At 39.5% G+C, this 21,979-nt stretch overlaps 1 protein-coding gene across 4 annotated transcripts in view; it reads right to left on the bottom strand.

Moving 5' to 3' along the window:
* SPATS2L (spermatogenesis associated serine rich 2 like) overlaps window positions 1–21,979 on the bottom strand; it is a 125,358-nt gene that overhangs the window by 3,102 nt on the left and 100,277 nt on the right. For all 4 annotated transcript variants that reach the window (XM_059475982.1, XM_059475979.1, XM_059475980.1 and 1 more), the window contains exons 7-12: window positions 20,586–20,786; window positions 20,043–20,178; window positions 7,223–7,281; window positions 3,745–3,854; window positions 3,110–3,212; window positions 35–255 (exon numbers count right to left, since the gene is read on the bottom strand). In XM_059475982.1, the coding sequence (XP_059331965.1) occupies window positions 35–255; window positions 3,110–3,212; window positions 3,745–3,854; window positions 7,223–7,281; window positions 20,043–20,178; window positions 20,586–20,786 (830 nt within the window). The remainder of the gene's footprint in view (window positions 1–34; window positions 256–3,109; window positions 3,213–3,744; window positions 3,855–7,222; window positions 7,282–20,042; window positions 20,179–20,585; window positions 20,787–21,979) is intronic.

Here is a 21,979-nt window from a genome sequence, read left to right as displayed (position 1 = left end):
TTTAGTTCAGTTCATAGCTGATTTGACATGTTACCTGCTTATTTGTTGGGACTCCTTGAGAGGAAGATTCTGTAGGATTGGAAGAAGGATGACTTTGTACTTTACTGCTGGCTGTTTTATTATCAGAGTTCTTGGCATTACTAGAGGACTTTCGGTTGTGTGTATTTTGCTTGCCAGTTGTTGCATGTGAGGTCACTGAAGACAGCAGTAAACTACATGGTGTTCTTGAGGAATAGTTGTTCTTTGGGTGAGAAACTGTAAAAAAAGGGGATTATGTGTTATCAGTTAAATGATCACCATCTAAACAGAAGGCTGTATTCTTACCCTGCTTACAGTTAATTTTGGAGGCACTCTTTCAGTCTCACTTTGAGTAATGAAGTAAGCTAACTTAAGCTAACTATTGAAGTAACTTGGCTGGAGTCAGGCTATAGTGTTCTACAACTATAAGTCTGCCTCATTGCAAAGCATTTCTGGAGATAAAATAGCCAATGTGGTGGCACTGCACTAAAACTGGAAGAAGCCTGGCAGAAGGCCAGGATTTTGCCATCCAAGAGAACTTGACTTATTCCTCTCTAAAGGAAATGGGTAAAAAAGATTCTTCTGTATCATGGGTATCTATAAAAAAACTGGAACTGAACGCAATGCACTAACCCACTTTATGCAGACAACAGCAGTCTGCACCATCAGGAACCACTACTGAGCATCTCAGTATATTTCTACTCTCTACTTCTCAGTTTTTTGAGATTGCCTAATTTACTAAGCACTGTCATGTTTGGATATGAAATGTGCCCAAAATATCCTTGATTCCTCTCTGCATTTCTTCAAGCTGCCTTTGTGAAATGGCCCCCAAGCAGTCTTGAAGAGGATTCTAAGGCTAATGAAGTTCTTGATCTTAATTTGCTCTCCTGATTTTTTTGATTATGGAATTTTTCAGTTTCTTTCTGGTGACAGAAAGAAACTGAAAAATTTGAGGCTCACTCCAGAGAGACACCTGTTGTTTTTATCTAAGATGACAAATTTGAGGCTCACTCCAGAGAGACACCTGTTGTTTTTATCTAAGAGGCATTTCTATTTTTTTACTTCTAGTACAGAGAAATAAGATGAGGAATCATTTTAGTAACTAGGCATCATCTGTTAGGTTTTCTGAGGATCTTATTCACTTACACCAACAGCTACTTCTCCCACTAGGTGTCCTCTTCAGAAAAATAATGCAATGATCTGCACATTGAACTGAATTTTCTCTCCTGAGTTCAGTGAGGCCAACCACTCCTGAATTCTATTAATTCTCTCTCATCTAAAACAGACTGCTGCACATGGAAGCCCATATAAAAATCCAGATGCTTGTCATAAAAATCTATTTTTAACAAAGAAGATGTACAAGGAAAGGATACTAGGTGTTCTGATATATGTCAATCCAACTATTTTTGTTTCTTCCTGTCCTTCATTTTGAGTATATGCTGTCTATGATCTCTTCATGCTAGATCATTCCTTCCTTTGCACAAGTTCTGTAGGTTTGGTTATTGCTTTTGTTAAAGCCCTTAAGAGTGGCTGTTCTCAGCTACAGTCTTTGTATAATCTCTTGTTTGAGGGGTATTTGCAGGTCCTAACAGGGTATGGGTCTCACTGAGAGAGGATGCTAAGAGAAACGTCTTTTGTACTGAAAAGCTCTTGTCAAAGACACCAATCATCACAAATTGCTCATCTAAGGTCACTGAGGGCAGGTATGAGCAAAGTTCTTCAGACACTCAGTGCACTATCAGTCATTTCTAGGATGACGCTGCTCCCCTGATAATAGCTGCTTTTCTGACTTCACTGACCTGATTTAAACAGGCTTGCATCAAACTATGCTTATGTAATGCTTTACTGAAATGAGGTATAAATAATTAACTTGCAGAATTAACTGCAGCTGCAAGTTATTTAGGAAAGCAGTTCAGTGAGTTTTAAAAAATAGTCTATGGTTGTATCAATAGCAGCTGTGGTATTATTAGTCAGGATAATCTTTATGGAATTTTCAATCTCTTATGCTTCAGGCTATTAGGATCTATGAGGTGACTGTAAACAATTAGATGCATTACTGGGAAGTTTATGTCTTCCTGTGAAACATCCTGGGTTGGTTTCACTGAGAGACAGGATGTGGGGTTAGATGGAACTTCAAAGTGTTCTGCAAAAGCAATTCTTACGGTCTAATGAGTTAAACTGGTTATGCCTCCAAGCAGTCAGTTCTTTAGCTGTGCAGTCAGAAGCTTGTATTGGCAGACTGTGTAGTACTTTCTCTGTTTTCTACTTTCAGGAACTACTTGAAAACATTCATTATTTTCCTTCTACCAAGATGCACTTGTTCAGTATTGTTTTACCAGTTTTCTCCTGAATGGAATAACAAAGGACATGGTAATATACTGGGCAAAGCCTTATATAATTTACTTTGTTTTAGGGGGAAAAAAGCATGACAGAGACAAGAAATAGGCTCCTATTTTGCAACAGGGACATGGTACTTGAAGGAAAAAATGTGAACCTGAATTTCCAAGCAGAAGGGCAGATGATTTAGAAAGAGAAGCTTGGAGAAAAAGAGGCTGAGGGGAGACCTCACTGCTCTCTCCAAGTACCTAAAAGGAGGTTGTAGCAAGGTGGGATCAGTCCAACCTTAATGATTCTATGATTGGGACTCTAGATGGCTCCTGAAAAACCCAGTGAATACTGTTAAAAAGCTGGGGAGTTACTTCTTAGCAGGAGAGATCTGAATTGGTCTTATTACATTATGCTCACACACAGAAGCTTCCAATTTACTATTTATTTAAAAATTACTGAATTAGTTTATTCCCTAGAATTGGGATCCTGTTTAGATTGAAAACTCCAACTGATCTGACTAATACCTGGAAATCTCTGACAAAGATGGCACTGTGCACCTGCAGATGGAGTGTGCAGCCCAGGCACAGTGAGTCTGACATGCTGCAAACTGCTGACTTGTGTGGGTTCAGCAGTCCTGCTGCATCCAGAGACACCACTCATACTGGGCTTGCTGCACACTCACACACTGGCAGCACATGTGCTGTCAGCTCTGCTGAACAAATATACTCTGAGAAACTCAGTCAGAGGGATCATCAGCACTTACTTTCTCCACAGAGCTGAATCTGGGTCTTCAGCTGCTCTGTATCACAGGAAAACCGGGCAGACCTGCCCAGCTCTTCATCATATTTCCGCTCACTCACAAAGTGCTGCAAAAACAGACATGTTAACAGTGATTCACATTCTGAGCAAAAGACTGTATGGATGGTAAAAGAACCAATCAATACTTAAGTTCACCTTAAGGGTCAATAAATTCTTGACCCTGCCCTGTTCACAAGATCTCTGTGCAGAACCAAGTATTTTCCCATCCTCACCAAATTACATCTCCCAGCCCAGTGATGGGTGGATCACTCCCACACCTGGGAAGTGGAACTTCATTTCAGCAGAGAATGTATGTTTGATTACTGACGCTATCAGGTTTCCTTGCTGAGTCTAAATGATACACAAACAACAAAACTCCCCACTGCTACACTTAGGAGGGGATAGCTTACACTTCTCTGATAGCATCTGCACACTGCTCAGAGGTGTTACAAGGCTTTAAGAAGCTACACTTTCCCTATGGAAAGCTATTTACCCCTCATCCAATAGCAGGAATAAACAGCCTGGGCATGTTAATGTGACAACTCTTCCTTGGCATTTCTCCAAGTGGCTAAAATACCCAAGCAGAAGTGAATGCCTGACCTTAATTTCAGCCCTGAGTTCAGAGAGTTGTGCTTCAGCCATCTGACTGGCTAGGTCTGCCAGTCTCTTCAGCTCCTCTGCTTTCTTCTGCCGAGCAGTCAGGATTTCCACTGCCAAATACCAACAGTCAGTCATTAATGCTAGGAAGGTAAACTGCTCTGTAATTTATTAGTCTTTGGGCCTTAAGATGCTACATCCCATGTGAGACAAATACGTAGACCATTGACTTCAACTGGACTTCCAATATGATACTTGCACAGATTAAGGTGACTACACTGAACTGCCTGATTTTGAAGAAGATCTGAAAATGGGATAGCTGTCAGAAAATCAAAGGTAAAACTATCCTCTAACATTCAGATGAACAGGGGCAAAGACGTGTTGTTTTGAGTTTTCTAGTGCTTTATTTTGAAGCATAAAAACAGGGAGCCTTCCAGAGACATTGAAAGAAGCATTACATTGAGTCACCAGCCTGTTTCTGAAGACAGGCTGTATTTGATTTACAGAGGGGAATTTCACTTCCTCTGAAATAAACCTGTTCATATACAGTTTATGTTAAAGTCATTGGCATCACAATTTTGCTTTTGCATATGGAATATATGTATTAGCCATTTCAACAGCAAAGCAGCATTGAAGGCAAACAGTCTTTATGAAAAAAATACTAAATATTCATTACTGCCTTTCTTGTATATTCTGTGTAAGCAAGAGGTGAGTAGTTATATTCTTATAGGGAAAGATGAATCATAAACCATGAAGCAATGGTCTAGTTGTACACAAGATAATATGACATTATAGTTTTGGTGGAAATATATGAACTATTACCAAAATGGTGACTCAGAGAAAAAGCAACAAGTGATTAATTGGATGATGGGATCAGTACTTATGGGAGAGAGGAAACATGATCTAAATGTAAAACAGTAAGAATCATAGTCTTTTGTCTTGAACTTACACATACAGTCAGGTATTTAATGTAAATTATCCTAAGGACACAGACTCCATTATAGCAGTAGAAATTTTAGCTTCTTTGCCTTCTTTTGTCCACAAATTTCCACAGCACACTTGACAAGTCATGTAACTAGCCTGTACTTTCTAATGCAGTTTTTAAAGGTGAGAAATAATGATATTTCGTGGACAGTTTGTTTCTCAACCCATTATAATTTGTTTAATCAGATAACACCTTCTTTTGAAAGCACTGTAAAGTCAATAGTTTGGGCCAGAAGTGACCTTTAAAGGTCTCTAGTCCAACCCCTTGCAATTAGCAGGGACATCTTCAATAGATGGGGTTGCTCAGAGCTTGACCTTGAATGCTTCCAGGGATGAGGATCTCCTCTCCTCTGGGAAACCTGTTCCAATGTTTCACTGAGTACAACATGGTCCAGCAGGCACAGGGAGACACAGCTGCACCTGTACAGTATGTGAGAGCAAACAAACTGTGCAACTGTAGAGGAGTGTGTGTCACATGTGGCAGGGAAGGCAGAGGGTGGCTACAGCTCCTTTAGCCCTGCTGGTAAATCTGTGCCTACATTATTACTTATGCTAAGTACTGCTGCTATCTTTCCAGCTGATCTTTTCTATTTCATTTTTTTACAACATGGTCTACAAGAGTGGGAAAATTTTACCACATTAAATAAACAGTTCACCAGGTGCTTACCTTGTCCAATAGTTCTGCTTTACTGCTTATTCTAGGTAATGCTAATACTGTTCCTCACCAAGATCAATATCCTCTCTTTGCTAAAGTGACTACCCAGACCATATGATCTCATCTCATCTCATACTGGCATTCATTTCCATGAGATGCCAGCCAAATACCCATGTTTTAAAAAAACCCTGAAATTACCATATTTGGATTTTTCCTAGTGTTTACAGCAAGAATAAGATCACCCACTGTAAAACAGTCCTTGAGTGCAGCAAAGAGCATGTTACAGTCCTGTAACAACTTTTTGCCTAAGTTTCTGAAGGCACTTTACAGCCTAGAGCAGCCTTGAGAGGCAGCAGAAACCACACTGCTGGATGCAGGTACTGGGCCATCAGCTGCTGTGTGTGGAGCTCGCAGGCAAATGGACACAGAACACACCACGTGCAAATGCAGCACTCTGTGTGCTTGTAGGTAGGAATTAGCTTTACTTTCTACAAAAATTCTCATAACTGGACAAGATTAATGAAGGGGCCCAATAAAACTGTCAGCCATGGACAGTGATTTCCAAAATGTGGATTTGTTTGTGCAGTTAGGGCTTAAAACTGTCTGCTGATCAGTGGGAATGCTGCCATTGGTGTTCCTGGGAATGAGTGCATGTTCTGTAGCTGATTATGGCTACCTGGTATCTGGTAACCAAAGGTAACCAAAAACTGCAGATATATATTCCTCCACAAGTCCTTCCCAGAACAACACAAAGCTTCAAATTCACATCTCTTTCAACTTCTTCCCAGAAAATTAGCAAATAAAATTAAAACAACGACCTTTGCAAATCTCTGCCATTGTAACTTTGTACCTTCTAGTTTCTGCACATATAGAGCTGCAAGAGACTTGGACAGCAACAGAGAATTTAGAGCATTTTTTTTCAACAAATTTCAATTGTTATACTTCTGTAAACTAAGTGAGTTCTAAATGCAGATGAAGCATTCAAGAATGTTAAATGTATTTGTGACCCTGCTTGGAAGGACCTTAAATTCACAAATCAATAAAAGGATTGTATGCATTCCTATGGAGGACATTTTCATCTGCCAGGAAAAGTATCATTCTAATAAAGCTTTGGTTACTCTTCAATTTCTTGCTTAGCATTCTCTACTGAACCACGTCCTCCTGTATTTTCTGGAGGTAAATACAAACATTGTATCTTGGATGGACCCTGAGACAGACATTGTGGCATCCTAATGCAAGGCTCATCTTGCTTCCCCTCCTCTGCTACCAGAAAATATATACATAAAAATGCAAAAACCAAAGACAACATAAAAGCCTGGAATCAGATTGACTCCCACAGATTATTAAGAAAACAGACTGCAGTAAAGATCTGTTTTTTGATTTTTAAAAAAAGTTCTAATTTATAAGTTTGATCACTATCCCTTAAAGCTATGCAAGGCAGCACAATAACCTACTCCCTAATTCCAGTATTCTAATCTATGTAGGTAATATAAGCAAGCATAAAGTGATTGATAAATGGAAATAAAGTAATTGAATAGCCACAGAAATGAGAGAAAAAAAAAGAGTGGTCAAAAAGCTCTGATATGTAAGCAGAAGGACTAATTTAAATCTAACTCTTTATCACCTTTTGGTTTACCTTAATTTCATAATACTGACATTTTGATGCACAATCCTCATAGAAACTACCCTAGCACATCAAAGCCGTATTTGACTACACATATAGAGTGAAAGATGATGGAATGCTGCTAACCAAATTAATGGATAATGTTATTTTCTGCCAAACAAAGCAACTGTTTCAACAGTATTCCAAAATTTCCCTGTGTATTTTCTTTTTTTACTTACTGGCTTCTTCTTTAACTTTATCAATTTCTGCCATTAATGACACTTCTTTGTCTACGATGCTAAAAAAGAAAAAAAAAAATAAAAAAATAATTATTTAATTCATGCTAGAACTCCATCAAAATCAAAAGCTATAACTATACAGACTTCAGGCATTAATAATGGGCAGTTTTGAAATGAGTAAGACTTAAAAAAATTGAAGCTGAAGAAATACCTAGGCAAGCCAGCTACAAAAAATTAGTGATAACGAGGGAGTGCTGCTTTACACAAACATCTCACTGGCCTTCCCACATATCTGCACAGATGTGGAAATCAGTCTCATTCAGCACAGCAATCCTCAAATGACTAAACAGTCTGTTTCCTAATTAAGCCAGATAGACCATTGCTACTACCCAGATTAATACAGCTTAGGTGTCAGCATAAAACTAAGCATGAATCAAAATTAAAGATGGCTGGAATGAGTTCCTTTTCTTCCTTAGAGATATTTTTGCAAAATATGTCAGGGTAAACAAGAAAGTGGTTTATGATGTAAACAAGCACTGAACTATTTCCATAATAGAAGTCAGCTTCCTTGCCCCCTATTCCCTCCAGGACTGGGAAGGAGTTTTTCCACTTTTACCTGGCCTTCCTAAAGGAATTGTGTCCCTCTCCTTTTAAAAATGCCTGGTGTGCAATCCCTGACAGTGCCTATAAGCTGTCAGAGTGCAACTGATCAGGTAGGTCTGCTGAGAGAACACAGGACACGTGCTAAGTTGGTTCCATTATGAACACAGTGACATTGTCCAGGGGAATAATGTTTCTGCAGAATGCCCTCCAGGGGACAGTGCTTTGGTGTGCCATTCTGTTTTCCTCTCACTAGGTTATTCTTAAAGTTAAGCTCACATTTAATAAAACCACCAATGTTAGTGTTTGTGTTTGCATAAGTGAGTAAATTCAAGCAGCTGAGGGGGAAATTGCAAAAAGTAGGTCAGACAGCAGGAGTGGATCCAGGCACGTACTCAAGGGAAGAGTGGGGCTCTCAACCCTGTTAGTAAAATCAGACATTAGACATTAGTTTCTGGACCCAGTGAAGACACTGAGCTACATGTGAACAGGCTTCTACTGAAGGAAGACGGTATAGAAAACTTAAAACCAAAACATTTGTCTAGAACATCTTTAGCAAGAACAGGAAGACCCTGCAGAGTTCAGTGGGCCGTAAAGAGAGACAGAAACTTAGAGAAATTTTCACAGGTGCTTAACTAAAGCAGGGAAAGACTGGTGAGCAGGCAGTGTGGGGAACACATGGCAAACACACAGCTGACAACCAAACATTCACCAGCTACAACATGTTCAAGTGCCATTCATCCTTCCTTGAAATCTTCCAAACAACCTCACACAGGAGGTTTGCAACAGAAGCTCTGCAGTCTTCTGTCCTTGAGTTTTCCCAGTCTACCATGCCCCCTGGAGAGGAGGAAACCTTTACACTGCCTCCCAGTAGCCAACAACAGGGACAGAAGAGGTTGGCTGATGGCAAAGTTGCAGCCAGACAACACAAACTCAGTGTAACACATTTTTTTTTGTTTCATACACAGAAACAAGACTAAAATGATTGGTTTAGCCTGCCAGATCAATTTAGTGTGACCTATCCACCAGAGGAAATAAAACAGCAGGGTTTTTTTACGGTAGAGCAAATCAGTTAAGAGGTAGTGACAATGGAAGGACACGATTGTTCCAGTTGGCACTCAATACTCTCCAGGCACAAGCATTAAGCTTGAATGCCAAATAAGCAGGTGATGACTCCAGCTTGCTAATCTAAACAGTCATAGCTTCTCAGAATTAATCTATTTTCAATTAGCTTTTGTAACTACATGGTTTAAAAAACTTCCTTGACTTTCCCAGCAGGTGGCTGAAAGAGTCTTGTAAGTTACCTATTTCTATCCTCCCCAAAGAGAATCTAGTTATCTTTACTACTTTCTCTTAAATTAAAAAAAAATTAAAGATTTTTACTTTTTCTGTCTCTGTTATTGAAGTGTCTCCCTAGTGCACTACACAGGTTACAGAAACAAACGTTTGTCTGGAAAACACTCAAGGAACAAGGTCACAACAGCAGAGCTTATCAGAAGAGTGTTTTAGTGCAGCTCTTTCCAGGACTGTCCTCTCTGCACTCCAACAACAGATCCTTAGTAAACTCGTGGCCCCTAACTTTTTATTCTGATGCCAAATAAAACCACTTTTAATACTAGAATGAAAACAAGGCCATAGCAGTTCCTCTATTTATCGTATTTTATAGTTAAATCTTACCTGTTCCTAGACAATTTTCCACTCCTAATGTCTCATTTTGATCTCTGACAAACATTTTAGGAAAGTGTTTGTATGTAGCAGTAGAGGACAGGACTGATAAATTTAAAGAACAACCACCTGAGTACTTCCTTTCTAGTTAAAAACTAAAACTGGAAAAAATTAAAGAATAATACAACAGAGAAACCGTTTGGTGCTTCTGTCGATGGAAACTAAGTTTCTTTAACAGACAGATCTTGAAAAGGTTTTCCTTCCCTGAAGACAATGCAGCTGTACTAATTTACATCAGCAGAGGACATGCTCTCTCTCTTGGCTAAAGGAAAGGAACATTAATTTTCATCTGGAAGCATACAACCACATTTCTCAGCTTGGAAACCATAAACTGCCACGTGTCATATATGGGGAAAGTTAATGTTTCTTTAGAAATGTCGTAGGCCAACCAGCAACAGAAAATGCAAAACAGAGCAATACCGCCTCCAACAAGAATTTATCAAAGTTATAAACAAATGAAAACAACAGACAGAAAACTGGAAAAAAACCCTGGCCTGGGGGAAAAAGAAAAAGACAAATGACAAATACAAAGAGAAATCTTAATGCTAACATATAGAAGGAGAAAGGACAAGAAGAGTGTGGAAAAAATCAATGGATCACATCTTGTCTCTCATTCCTGCTAGTATCCCACACTGTTTTCATATGAAGGTCCGACAGTCAAACTGAACAGCTCCTCAGGAGTTCAAATATTTTTAATGCATTTTCTGGCATAAATACTGTACTCAGCTTTAACACAGTGACTGTGATTAGACCACAGCAAAAGCATTATTGAGACCTGCTTGAAGCTCAGCACAGCAATACCTCCCAGGAAAGCATTTTCTTTTAATGCTTCCTAGTGTCATTTGGCACTAAAATGTTGTATCAAGTTGGTACACTCCAGTGCACAGCCCGCAGCCATTGGTGTGCTGGGGAGAACTGGATACTGACTGCTACAGGAACTTTCTGCACAATCAGGTATGATCAGATTTGAGCTCTAGCAAAGCAAGAAACAGAATGCATTTCAGATCTAAAGACACCTAAGGGAAAAGATTCTGCTAATTCCTTCCTCTCCAGTTATGTTGTTTCTCTTGGGTTTTCTATAGCTGTTTGGAACTGGGATTAAAATCATGAACATACTATTTTAGCTGATGTTCTGAAGAGTTCATAATCCTGTCAATTTTTTCTGATTACTCTGAGCACTAAAAATCTGAACGGCATGGCTGAAGCCATGCCTTCTCCTTACCCTGAATATCAATATCAACACCTGAACATATTTCCACATACTATTTGAGACTCTGGTGACAAACACACAACTCAGAACCACTTCTTACTTTGAATGTACCTGAATCCATGCCCTAATCATCAGTCCCCTGCTGCAGTAGACCAAACACTGGGGCTCAATTCCTCCCTTCACCAATGAGATTCAAGACAGATCTGAATCAAGTGAGCCTTATCTCTATGACTCTAGGACTAATGATATAGAAAGACAAGAGTAACATTACTATCTCCTCCTTTTCTGCTCCTTTCACCACACCTGTCTCCTGAAAGGACTGATTCTTCCATTTCTTACCCCTCAAGTTTTCAGGATCAGCACCATACCACTGTTCACCACAGGTGAGTATCTGCAGTTTGGAGTACAGGATTTAGCACTTTTGAGTTTCATATCCAGGTGAAATCTTGAAGTGGAAGGAGACAATTTTGTTGAGGGCAAAGCAGAGGCTTAACACAGAGGGCATGCAAATGAGACACAGCCAGAGCGTGTGCTGTAGAGCTATGAGATGCAGCAGGAGAGACAGCAGCTCTCTAGGAATCATTCTGCTGAATGGATTTTGAAGGCAAAAACAGAAGTGCCCTATTCCTGGTCAAATGAACAGTACTCATGCCTTGGCCTTACAGAGGCTGGCAGGGTTCACACTAGTGTACAATGGCAAAAGAGCTGCAAATGCCAAACTACAATGAGCTGCTGGCACAGCAATGATAGGGGCAAACCATGCTGACAGCTGCCTCATTTCACAGTTTTGTACTCAGAATTCTGAATTTGTTCTGACATTAGTGAAACAAAATAATCTTCCTCTAGTTTACAGCATGAAATCTAGTGTTTGCACAGTGCTAAAGAAAAGATATTTTCAGTCAGCTGCAATACCTCCAAATTCCACTAAAATGATTAAAGTTATTAGTGCCTATTAAGAAAAGCTGCTTCAGATTGCCAGACTGGCTAATTTATAGCTTTACTGATGAGAATCATAAGGTTTCCAGATGACCAGAATCTTCTCTTTCCTTCTGCCTCTTCTAGGCATTATGACAAACCTATTGCGCCTGAAGAGATGGGGAAATGTAGGGGCCTGAATATATGTATTAGGTATGGAATCCCCCGGACAGCCGAGAGCTGTGGCAGCCGGAGAGCTGGGACAGTGGAAGATAGGACAGCTGAGAGCTGTGGCAGCCTGAGAGCTGGGACAGATATGGATATTGTAACTGTGTAATTGAGAAATTGTTAAAAGAAAAGGGGGGAAATGTAGGGGCCTGAATATATGTATTAGGTATGGAATCCCCCGGACAGCCGAGAGCTGTGGCAGCCGGAGAGCTGGGACAGTGGAAGATAGGACAGCTGAGAGCTGTGGCAGCCTGAGAGCTGGGACAGATATGGATATTGTAACTGTGTAATTGAGAAATTGTTAAAAGAAAAGGGGGGAAATGTAGGGGCCTGAATATATGTATTAGGTATGGAATCCCCCGGACAGCCGAGAGCTGTGGCAGCCTGGGAGCTGGGACAGATATGGATATTGTAACTGTGTAATTGAGAAATTGTTAAAAGAAAAGGGGGGAAATGTAGGGGCCTGAATATATGTATTGTTATAAAGGAGTCCTTGTGAATATATATATGTAGTGAGAGTCCTATGTATTAGATAGGTGGGTCCTGTTGCTCTGGATGAGCTACAGCTGCTACCCAACCAAGGATCCCACAGCTGTAGCTCATCCAGAGCAACAGGACCCACCTATCTAATACATAGGACTCTCACTACATATATATATTCACAAGGACTCCTTTATAACAATACATATATTCAGGCCCCTACAGGGAAATAAAAAGGCCAAGCTGACATGGAGGCAGAAATGCTGACACAGCTCTCAAAGGTAAGTCAGAGCTGCATGGCATAGAGATTACTCTTCAGCATAATTCAAATGAGTCCTTTCATAACCCTCTAAAACCCCTCAAAATGCCCATTTTCTCCTTGGGATGTTTAATAAGCTTTACTCCCCCTGAACCAGCTCTGTGACCAGTTTGAGAATGACTGCTCTTCTGGAGACTGAGGAACACAGTGTCAGCTCTGGCATCTGGAATAACTGCAGCAGGGCTCTTCATCCAGAAGGGGGAAGAGACATTTTTCCTGGGCATCCTCTGGGGGCTGGTTCAGCTGGAGAGCTGCTGAATACTGAGGTACAATGTGAACCTTTTTTTCACAAGGAAGGGAGTTAGATTAGTGAGACACTGTTTGAGCCTGACAGTTTATGCATCAACAAAAATACAACATACTCCAGTGATGTTGCTCTGTCAACGCCTTGGAACAGACCACAGTAGCTCCTTGAAGCTGTGCTGATTGACAAGCTGCTGACAAGCCCAAGCAAGTTTGAGGGATGTTAGCACTGTTACTGTCTCTGAGGTATTTGAGCTGAGGTTACATGCAAATTCATGAGATGGTCCTGATAAGCTCTCTTTTAAGTATTATGCTTTTTTTATTTCACATATTTCCCTTCTAGCATGAACATATTTGACCCACAGGCAGTGTGAAAAGACAACTGATAAGAATCTCTAATCCAATTGTGTATTTCACAAAAGAATTCTGCACGTCAATCCAAAAACTAGAACTGTCCCTGTCAAACTTCTGGCACAAAGAGCTAGAATGATGTGATGAGAATGTAAATATAAAGCCCAATTACCTGTACTAGGTGATTATAAGTGTTACAGGATTACTGACTAGCCATGCTATTTTGTAATTGGAGAAATGATACTTCTAGTTTTCTTTATAGTAATAGGAGATATCTATTATAGAAAATACCTTGTAGGAAAAGCTGGTACATTACATATTTTGCAATGTTTCAGTAGATTATATTCTTCCAGTATTAGCTCAATATTATTTAAATGTTCACACTGCTTGAAGGTGATTACCATATCAGCATATGCACAATGATTGCACAGCAAACCAGATTACGTGAATTTTCATTCTGATCACTAGTACAGTCTGACAATAAGAATATAAACAAAAGACAGCATAAATCAATTTCACTGAAATTCTTCCCTCTACAGAGCACAATCTAGTAGAACTGAAAATGCCCAAAGGCTTTTAGTAATTCAAGTTCATTCTGTGTAATTTTTTATCTACCTTCGCTAACCCTGTTCTCCCTAGCAGCCAGCCAGCACAGTGTGATCTGGTAAATGCACCGTAATTAAAGGCCTATTTGTAATTTTCTTTTTAGATCTTTTTACAAACAATTAGAAAATTATTGCCTCATCACAAAAGCCTTTTTAGGCTAAAAACTGACATGGAAAACCTTTTCCTGAAAGAACATTTCTGAATTTTAGTTATTTAGAAATGAAGGCATCATCTCACAATTTGGGAGTTTTAGTATGAGTTGCACTGTGGCTTGTTAGCATCCCACACATTTTTACACAAACTTGTAAAGTATTTATTTCTGATTTGAGTTTCAGTTCTGACCTGATTCCTGAGGTATCTGAATACCTTACTGGTTAAATATTTTAGCCTAAACACACTTCAGCAAGGAGAAGACAGTTGTTGAGCTCCTGCTACAGAAAAGTCACTTTCTCAAAAACACATTGGAAAGTTGCCTAAAAGGAAGGTCTGGCTTTTTGGTGTAATGTCAGTTGAAATTTTTCAAGATAATTATTCTCTTTTTGTGTTTAGTAAGCCAGATTTCTCATTAGTCTGACAACTGTGAGATCAGAAAGGAGACAGTCACCTATTACACGTACAAAATCAAGAGTGTACCTCACAGCCTCAAAACTTGTGTGTGCTGTTTTACTGAGGATGACAAACATGCCTATGAATGACTGGGAGGGAAGAGGGCAGACACAGACCATGAAATAGAGACAACAGCTAAGAAACAATGTAATCCACCTTTGAAGCTCACCTCTTTCATCCAGCTTCACAAACTTGTTAAAAAACACCGTGATGAAGTAAGTAATTGTAAAAGACAAAGGGGTCAGAAGGTATCTCATTGAAACATAACTCCCCCCAGCTCCAAGAACTCTGTCTGTTCTCTCCACTAATGCACAGCAAGGGTGATCCCAGGCTGCTGGAGGTCGTGAGAAGAGTGCCAACACAAGCTCCTCTCCCAGTGCTGCAGCTCTCCAGGCAGGTACCCAGCCTGGGGCCAGAGCTGTTGGATCAAGTTCTCCCAGACCACCCAGGCAGCAGGGCCTTGGTCAAAGCACTTATCTTTGGAAGTACCTGAAAACCCAGCGGGGCCAAGGAAACCGGAACACAAGGAGATTATTTTTATGTTCTCTGTGCTGACAAGGTTAAGGACTGGATCATGTGACTGATGGGCGAACAAACATCACAACAAACTGCAAGAGGGTTTGACCTGGACTTAAGAAGCAAAAGGACTACCAAAGGCTGGCTGTCAGACAGACAGAAACCTCAGAAGACTTGCCTGGAAATGGAGAGAAAAACAGCACAGAACTCTGTTCAGAGTAAAGCAATACCAGTCCTGGCCTTTCCAGCCATCTGCCCATCTCCAAACAACCACAGCACAAACAGGCAGCTCTCATCGGGTGCCACTGATTCTGGGCTAGGGGTGACACAAAACCATTATCTTTACAGTTTGCCAAGTAGGGGTATCAGAAAGGGGCAACAGTGTTCTCACTGTTCTGCAACAGCACTGGCACCACTGCTCCCTACCCCACACTGAGTCAGTACAGACACAACTATGTAAGTACAGTGATAATTCTGTTCTTTTAGATTACTTCTTCCCCCATTCAACCACTCCTCTGCTTTAAGTTAGAAAACAATATGAAAACTTCTTAATTTTCCCCAAACACACAGCACATGTTTTCTAATTGTTACCCTGAATCTATTTTATTTTTAAACTGTCAGTATTGCCAAACTCCATTTTTCCAGCACTATGTCAGAATCATTTCTTTATCTAGCCTGTATTAAAGCTTTCAACTACTTTTTCTTCAGTCCAAAAACTCAGTTGTGTTGATTTTCATGCTCTCTACACAGCACTGGACATATCAATATATACAAAAGAGAAGAGAAGTTTGTATTTATGTGGTTCAGTTCTGCATGCAGCACAATTAAACCTGGTTCTTACTGTTTTCTATAGACCATTTGTGGCTGGCAGCAGACCATATGGGCAAGTAGCAGATGTTCCCTTTTAGTTTTCCATATGACTGTATGAATGCCCAATATGTGAAAATTATTTTCTGGCAAGAGGTGTTACGGGGAACTGTGGCTCCTTTTGTGCTCTACACATTTCACTTAGATTTCCTGGGGCTGTCCTTTTATCCCCAAGATGGTTATTCAGTCCCTTGGTGGAAAAGTGAGAACACAGTTAATGCATGCAGGTTTTAAGCTTGGCAAAAAATGTCTTAAGTGCACTCTTCTGAGAGGAGAGTTCATTTAGCTTTTTTAACCTTCCCCTGCAAGTTAAGGACTATTTGGTAGCCTTCTTTTCTGTGCTCTACACTACCATGAGGGACACGGCTACACTCTGATATATTTTATATCAAAGTAGTAAGGGAAGCACCTCATGTTCTCACTGACACCAAGGTGTTCCTGAAAACCATACAGCAAAGCTAATTGCAACGAGGACAAATACTGGATCAAGAGCTATTATCAAGAAGATTTCTCTCCTAACTTTCAGGCCCATGTGAGCCTGAGGAACACTGTCCTTCAGCTCACTTTGCCAAGTGCTCTCACAACCTTGGGAAAGCAATGCCACAGAAAGCCCAGCAAGAGCAGGGGTGACCAGAGTGCTGGATCACAGCAGGAGCACAATCCACAAGAGACTGCAAAAGACCTCTTGCGGGGCTAAGTGCCCTGCCTGGTCCAGCCCATGGCTTGTAAAATGCTATAGAGTCTTCTGCATGAAAAGAACTCAATAAATGCAAGCTGTTATCACTTCTTCTGAGCACACAGGGAATTACTGCAGTTACCAGAAACTTCAGTGAGGTTCTTTAGAAAGAGGAAGTGAGCCCAATGCAAAGTTTTAAAATAAACATCTTTCTGGGATCGTTATTTGCCCCATTTTACTACAAAGTCAGAACTGAAGTAAGCATTACATTTTCCCCCAGGCTTTTACAGGAGTTCACGGCACATCTGCTCCTAGCAGTGGTTTTCAGATTGTGGCACTATCTTGCCAGATAGGTGACTTTTTAAACAGCAGCATATTACATGTTCAGCAGTAACTTCCCTATTGGCTAGCTCAAGCTGTGAAAAATCCGCCAGAGAGAAACACAGATTTTCACTGGCAGCTATCACTCAATAGTTTCTGCTGTTAAAAGGAGAAGTTCTTGTGAATGTGTCTGCTGAAGCTTTCAGGACATCTTAGGCCACATGTGCTATTCATTTAACTCCATAATAATGGTTTCATTTACTGTCTGAAAGTAGGAGGAAGATACATGATATTATCTTTGCATTCTTCATTCTGTCTGTGACTATTAATATAAGGAAAGATTTAAAAAAACAAAACAGATTATCAGAAAGTCAAAAATATCACTTACTCTCGCAATGCAGTTTTGATTTTGACCTTGACAGCAAAAAAGGACACAAAAGCATATTATATACTTATATCTTATATACTGTTATCAAAGGAAGAAAAATAAACCCAAAAGAGACAAATTAGTATGTGTTTCAGCATTCAGCTGCAATGCAAGAAAAAAGCTTCTGACTTCATTTAGCTTCACTGAAACCCCTTAGGTGGTGCCAGCTGTGTGTAACAGAAAGGGGTTACAGTACTGAGCTCATTCCAGTGTTCCTGGCAGTTCTGTACACAGGCAGCACTTGGTGGCTGCTGTATCTGCTGTCCATCTCAAGCAGCCCACACTTCAGCAGGAACTGGGAGAGAAACTTGGAAAAACCTTTGGAATCACGATCACAATGGAGACGTGACATCATGCCCTTGCTTTGGTTATTCCATAGGATTCTGGGAGACACAGTTTAGCTGAATTCCTTAATTTTTCTCATGACATGTTGACTGTGTCACAGTGAAAGTCCACGCCAAAGGAGAGCAATAAATATGATCACTTAAAACCTTACTCTCCTGCTAGCACTGGGGATGTTTTGCTCAATTATGGAGCAAGGAAACTCCCATGTAAAAAACACACACTAAACCCTGCAGATCAGGAATACAGTGTGATCCTTGTATGAGGTCTGAAGCTGTATGTATCACTGGTTCAGGTGATTTCTACCCAAATCCACTAAATCTACAGCCGTTGTCAGGGAGTTTTTGGAAACAAGCCATTAAAACAGCTGTGCCCATCTTCCTCAAAGTTTAGGCCACAAGATCATAAGAAATATCAGAAAACTCTTTAATTTTAGCAAAGAAGGTGTTAAGTCAGGCAGTTCACTATTTAAACAAAAAATCTACTTCATTCATTTGAAGAAAAAGCTAAATGTTAGACTTATGAGCTGCCAAAATCAACACAGCCAGTACTGAGATTTCCATAAACATCTCCTGACATTGTACTATCCTCACTGCAATGTTATGCTGAGGCACAAATATTCAGACCACAGATCTGTTAGATTCTAGAGCTTCCAGCAGACTCCACTTCAATAATTTAGGCACTGAAGCTGGTAGGAGGCAAAATAAAATTAAGCCTATTGAAAAGTTTTCCAGGCTATTTTAATAATTTTAAGTACTTGCATTTACAAACTCTTTTGGGGTATTTCAGTATTAGGCAATACGTTTTACTGCTTTTCAAACTAAAATATGAATACATGAAAAATGAAGAATTTCAGTTCTGAACTTACTATCTTCTTGCACTTTTAGATCATGACAGAATTCTAAGTCTGTTCTGTGATCAGAGTGACAATTGCTTAAAGACTGAATTGCCTGTGACTGCCAGCAGCCAAGGTGAGACATGTGACATAAGATATTTTTAACACTCCTACCAAAAATTAAAAAGTGAGTGTGAACTACTCAGCAAATGAGATCCAACTACAGTTTTCTCAGAGAAAAGGTCCCCTCTGAGAATGACCAAAAAAAGGTGCAAGGAGCTGATGAACTCCACTCAATTTTTCTATCCCAACAATCTTGTTACTACTTGCAAGTTCATCAGCAAAAATCACTGTAATGGCTCCAGAACAATCCTGACATTTCTGAGATTAGTACAACGGGTGATCACAGCTCACATTCACTGGAGAAACAGAAACACAGCTCTCCCTGCTATAAAGTACACTGGGGGCTCAGTGAACCAGAATCTTCCCCAAAATCAGCTCAGCAGCACCTGGATTTTCTGCCCATAGAGAAGGGGAGCCCCAATGGCCCTGAAGTTACTTTAGATGCATTTTTGAAGACAATGAATACACCAGTGAAGTCCAATGTTAACAAACTTCTGCCAATACTACTGCTCTTTTATAAGATATGCTCATGAAAATGCTGACAAATACTGTGATTGAATTAAAGGGGAGAGGTTTTTTACTCTTCTCTGATTTGTATTTAAGTGTTGTACATTTTAACATGATTTCTTCTTTTTCTTCCCACACTGTCTAATACATAGGTTTTATATGACATCTGTGCTTAACCAAGGCTGAGTGAAACTCAAAGCAGGAAATATTTTTCTATGACAAGAATATATCAAATATGCAACTTGCTACTACAGCAATTATTTCTGTTATAAGTTTTCAAAGGGTGTAGGTATACATGCTAAAGATCAGCAGTAATCAAAATTACAATAAATTATTATAATTTATTTTTTTTAGATAAAAGACATAAAAAATGAGGAAAAAGAATGAATTAGAGATGCAAATTGGAAATTAAATGATGGATGGGAAACTTAGAAGGAACTATGAGGGAAAGTTAAGAGAACAATGGTAGGATAAGAAGCAAAGATGATGGGACATGAAGAGACAGTAAAGGACTGTCTGCCAAAGGAAGTAAGATCAAAGATGCAGTACAGAAAGAAGAGATTTAAAAAAGGTAAAAGAGACTTCAGAAAATCCCAGACAGGATATTTAGAACAGCTTTCATTTGCTCATATATGTTGCCACTGAATCTGATACAAAATAATTAGGTCAAGATGGATAATTAAGGAGTAAAAAAAAAATCCAAGTTTTTTTCAAAGAACTTTATGTATGTACACAATATATGCATATATTACTTCCTGGTTGGTGAGGAGTGTCATTACTTAAATGGCACCATGGGTTTTTTTTTATGAAACCAAATGCTGCAAACAAAGAGGGTGTAAGTGACCCCTCCCCATTAATACCAGTCACTCAATTAGTTCCTTTTCTAAGTGGAGCTGATGGATCCCTGCAGCTGATTTACCTACCAGCTGTGTAATTCTGCAAAAGCAGCTTTGATCTTCTTGACTGAATTATCCACTTCCTCTTTGATCATCACACGATATCTGGTTAGAGAAACAGTGCAACGCTGCAAGTCTTTTACAGACTTTTCAATGTTTGGCCCTAAAATAGAAAACAAAAATTGCACAGTAGTCAGAAAGTTGGTTTTAGTTTTTCTGAATGAGGCACCAGGAATAGTTCTACATATTATTTGCCCAGACTAGAATGAAGTGGGTATTCTACTCAAGTCCATAAATCCAACTTTTTCATAGTCCCTCCCTAGTGCTCTTCAGTTTCTAAACATGTTTCCTGAAATGCATCCCCCAAATCAAATAAATATTAGAACGGCATTATTAATTCAAATTATTCAGTTTAATATGTTAAATAGAGCATAAATTAATTCATTTTTAAATAATTCTTCTTGTACTTTCCAACACGTCTCTTTTTAACTTTTGTGAATTCAGAGGTTTTTTCCTGGAGGCCTCAGCTGGTTTTGACCTCAGAACACATGAACCAGAAACCAAATTTACCTCTTTTTTTGACTGAATCATCTGTCTTTGTTTCAGGTTGGGTTGACACACTGGGTGATTTAACTGAGGAAGATTTTGACTTTGGCCTGCCTAAGTTACACTGGAGTTGAACTGGTGACTGAAGGGGCTCGTGCTGTTCTACTCCATTCACAGTCTTTGGGCTTGATTCCACAGATACTCTCTGGCGTTCTCGTTCTCTGTCTGCAAGAAAGCATTAAGGAAGAAAACAGGGAGTTGTAAGATTAAGAAAGGTATGAAGCCTTACTTTTAAGTCAGAATGACTTTATGGTGTTCTCCTGGCACACATTCTACAAAACCTCAGAGAGCTATGACAACAAATGAAATTGTTTTGGTAATTAAACACTAATTGGAAAATTTCCTTATTTCAACAGTGTATAAAAGAAAAACTCAATTAAAAAAATCAACTCTTTCATGCCAATGGAGAAAACACCTCGTAACATAAAAAGCATGCTACCAATTATAGTATTTGTCCATATATGCATATATATAGCACACAAAAAATATTCCTAATTTTACTAAAAGCATTTTAAAAGCTCTGACTAAACATTCCTACCTGAAATACTTACCTTGCCTGACTACAGATTTCTATCAAAAGCTGCTGCTAAGAGGAACCAAGCAGGAAATGAAACTAAGTCAAAGATTAGGCTCCTGGATTCAACAGCTTCAGAGGGATAAGATAACAATGCCTGAGCCTGTTTGGCTGCCACAAGACAACCTGGTTTCCTCTTTCCAAAACTTCAAAGGGATTCAAGACACTAGCTTCATAACAGAGGAACAAGCAGCCAAAGCATGACTCTGAAAACTGACAGGCAAGATCAGCTATTACTGCCACTGTGAATTTTAGTTAAGGAAACAAGCATAAAAAGTGATTTGTTGTGTTAACTAATTTTTCTAATTTTTGCACTCACTTCAATGAATGAATGATTCTTCATTCTGAAGATGCCTTTTATGCATCACTTTATTCAACTGATGATGCATGGTGTCTGGAGAAAAGGGATTTGTCAGATTAACAACTGGATTACAGCCCATGGAATGGGACAAACACTGCTGGGATTGAGGGATATCACATGGACAGGGACAGCATATCAACTAGTGAATTCTTTCTGCCCTGGCTGGGCATTAGGACACGTGGAAAGCACATCTCTGTATATTTAATGGCAATCATGTAACACCAGAGGAACAAGGAGGAACATCAGTGCTCACATTTTAAATCAGCTTTTAAGGGCTTTAAAAGGTTGAGTCTAAAACCAGGAAAGGTATCTTGCATAAAACAGTATGAAAGAAAGTAATGAAAGAAGTCAAAGAAACCTGTGAATCTGTGAAAGCAAGAAACTCCAGTAATGCAGGGCTCTGGACACGTCAAAGTTTTGATG

Source organism: Ammospiza nelsoni, chromosome 7, assembly GCF_027579445.1.
Source record: "Ammospiza nelsoni isolate bAmmNel1 chromosome 7, bAmmNel1.pri, whole genome shotgun sequence".
NCBI classification, from domain to species: Eukaryota; Metazoa; Chordata; class Aves; order Passeriformes; family Passerellidae; genus Ammospiza; species Ammospiza nelsoni.
The sequence above is the reverse complement of the archived record's forward strand: the minus strand, read 5'-3'. Positions and strand labels throughout refer to the sequence as shown.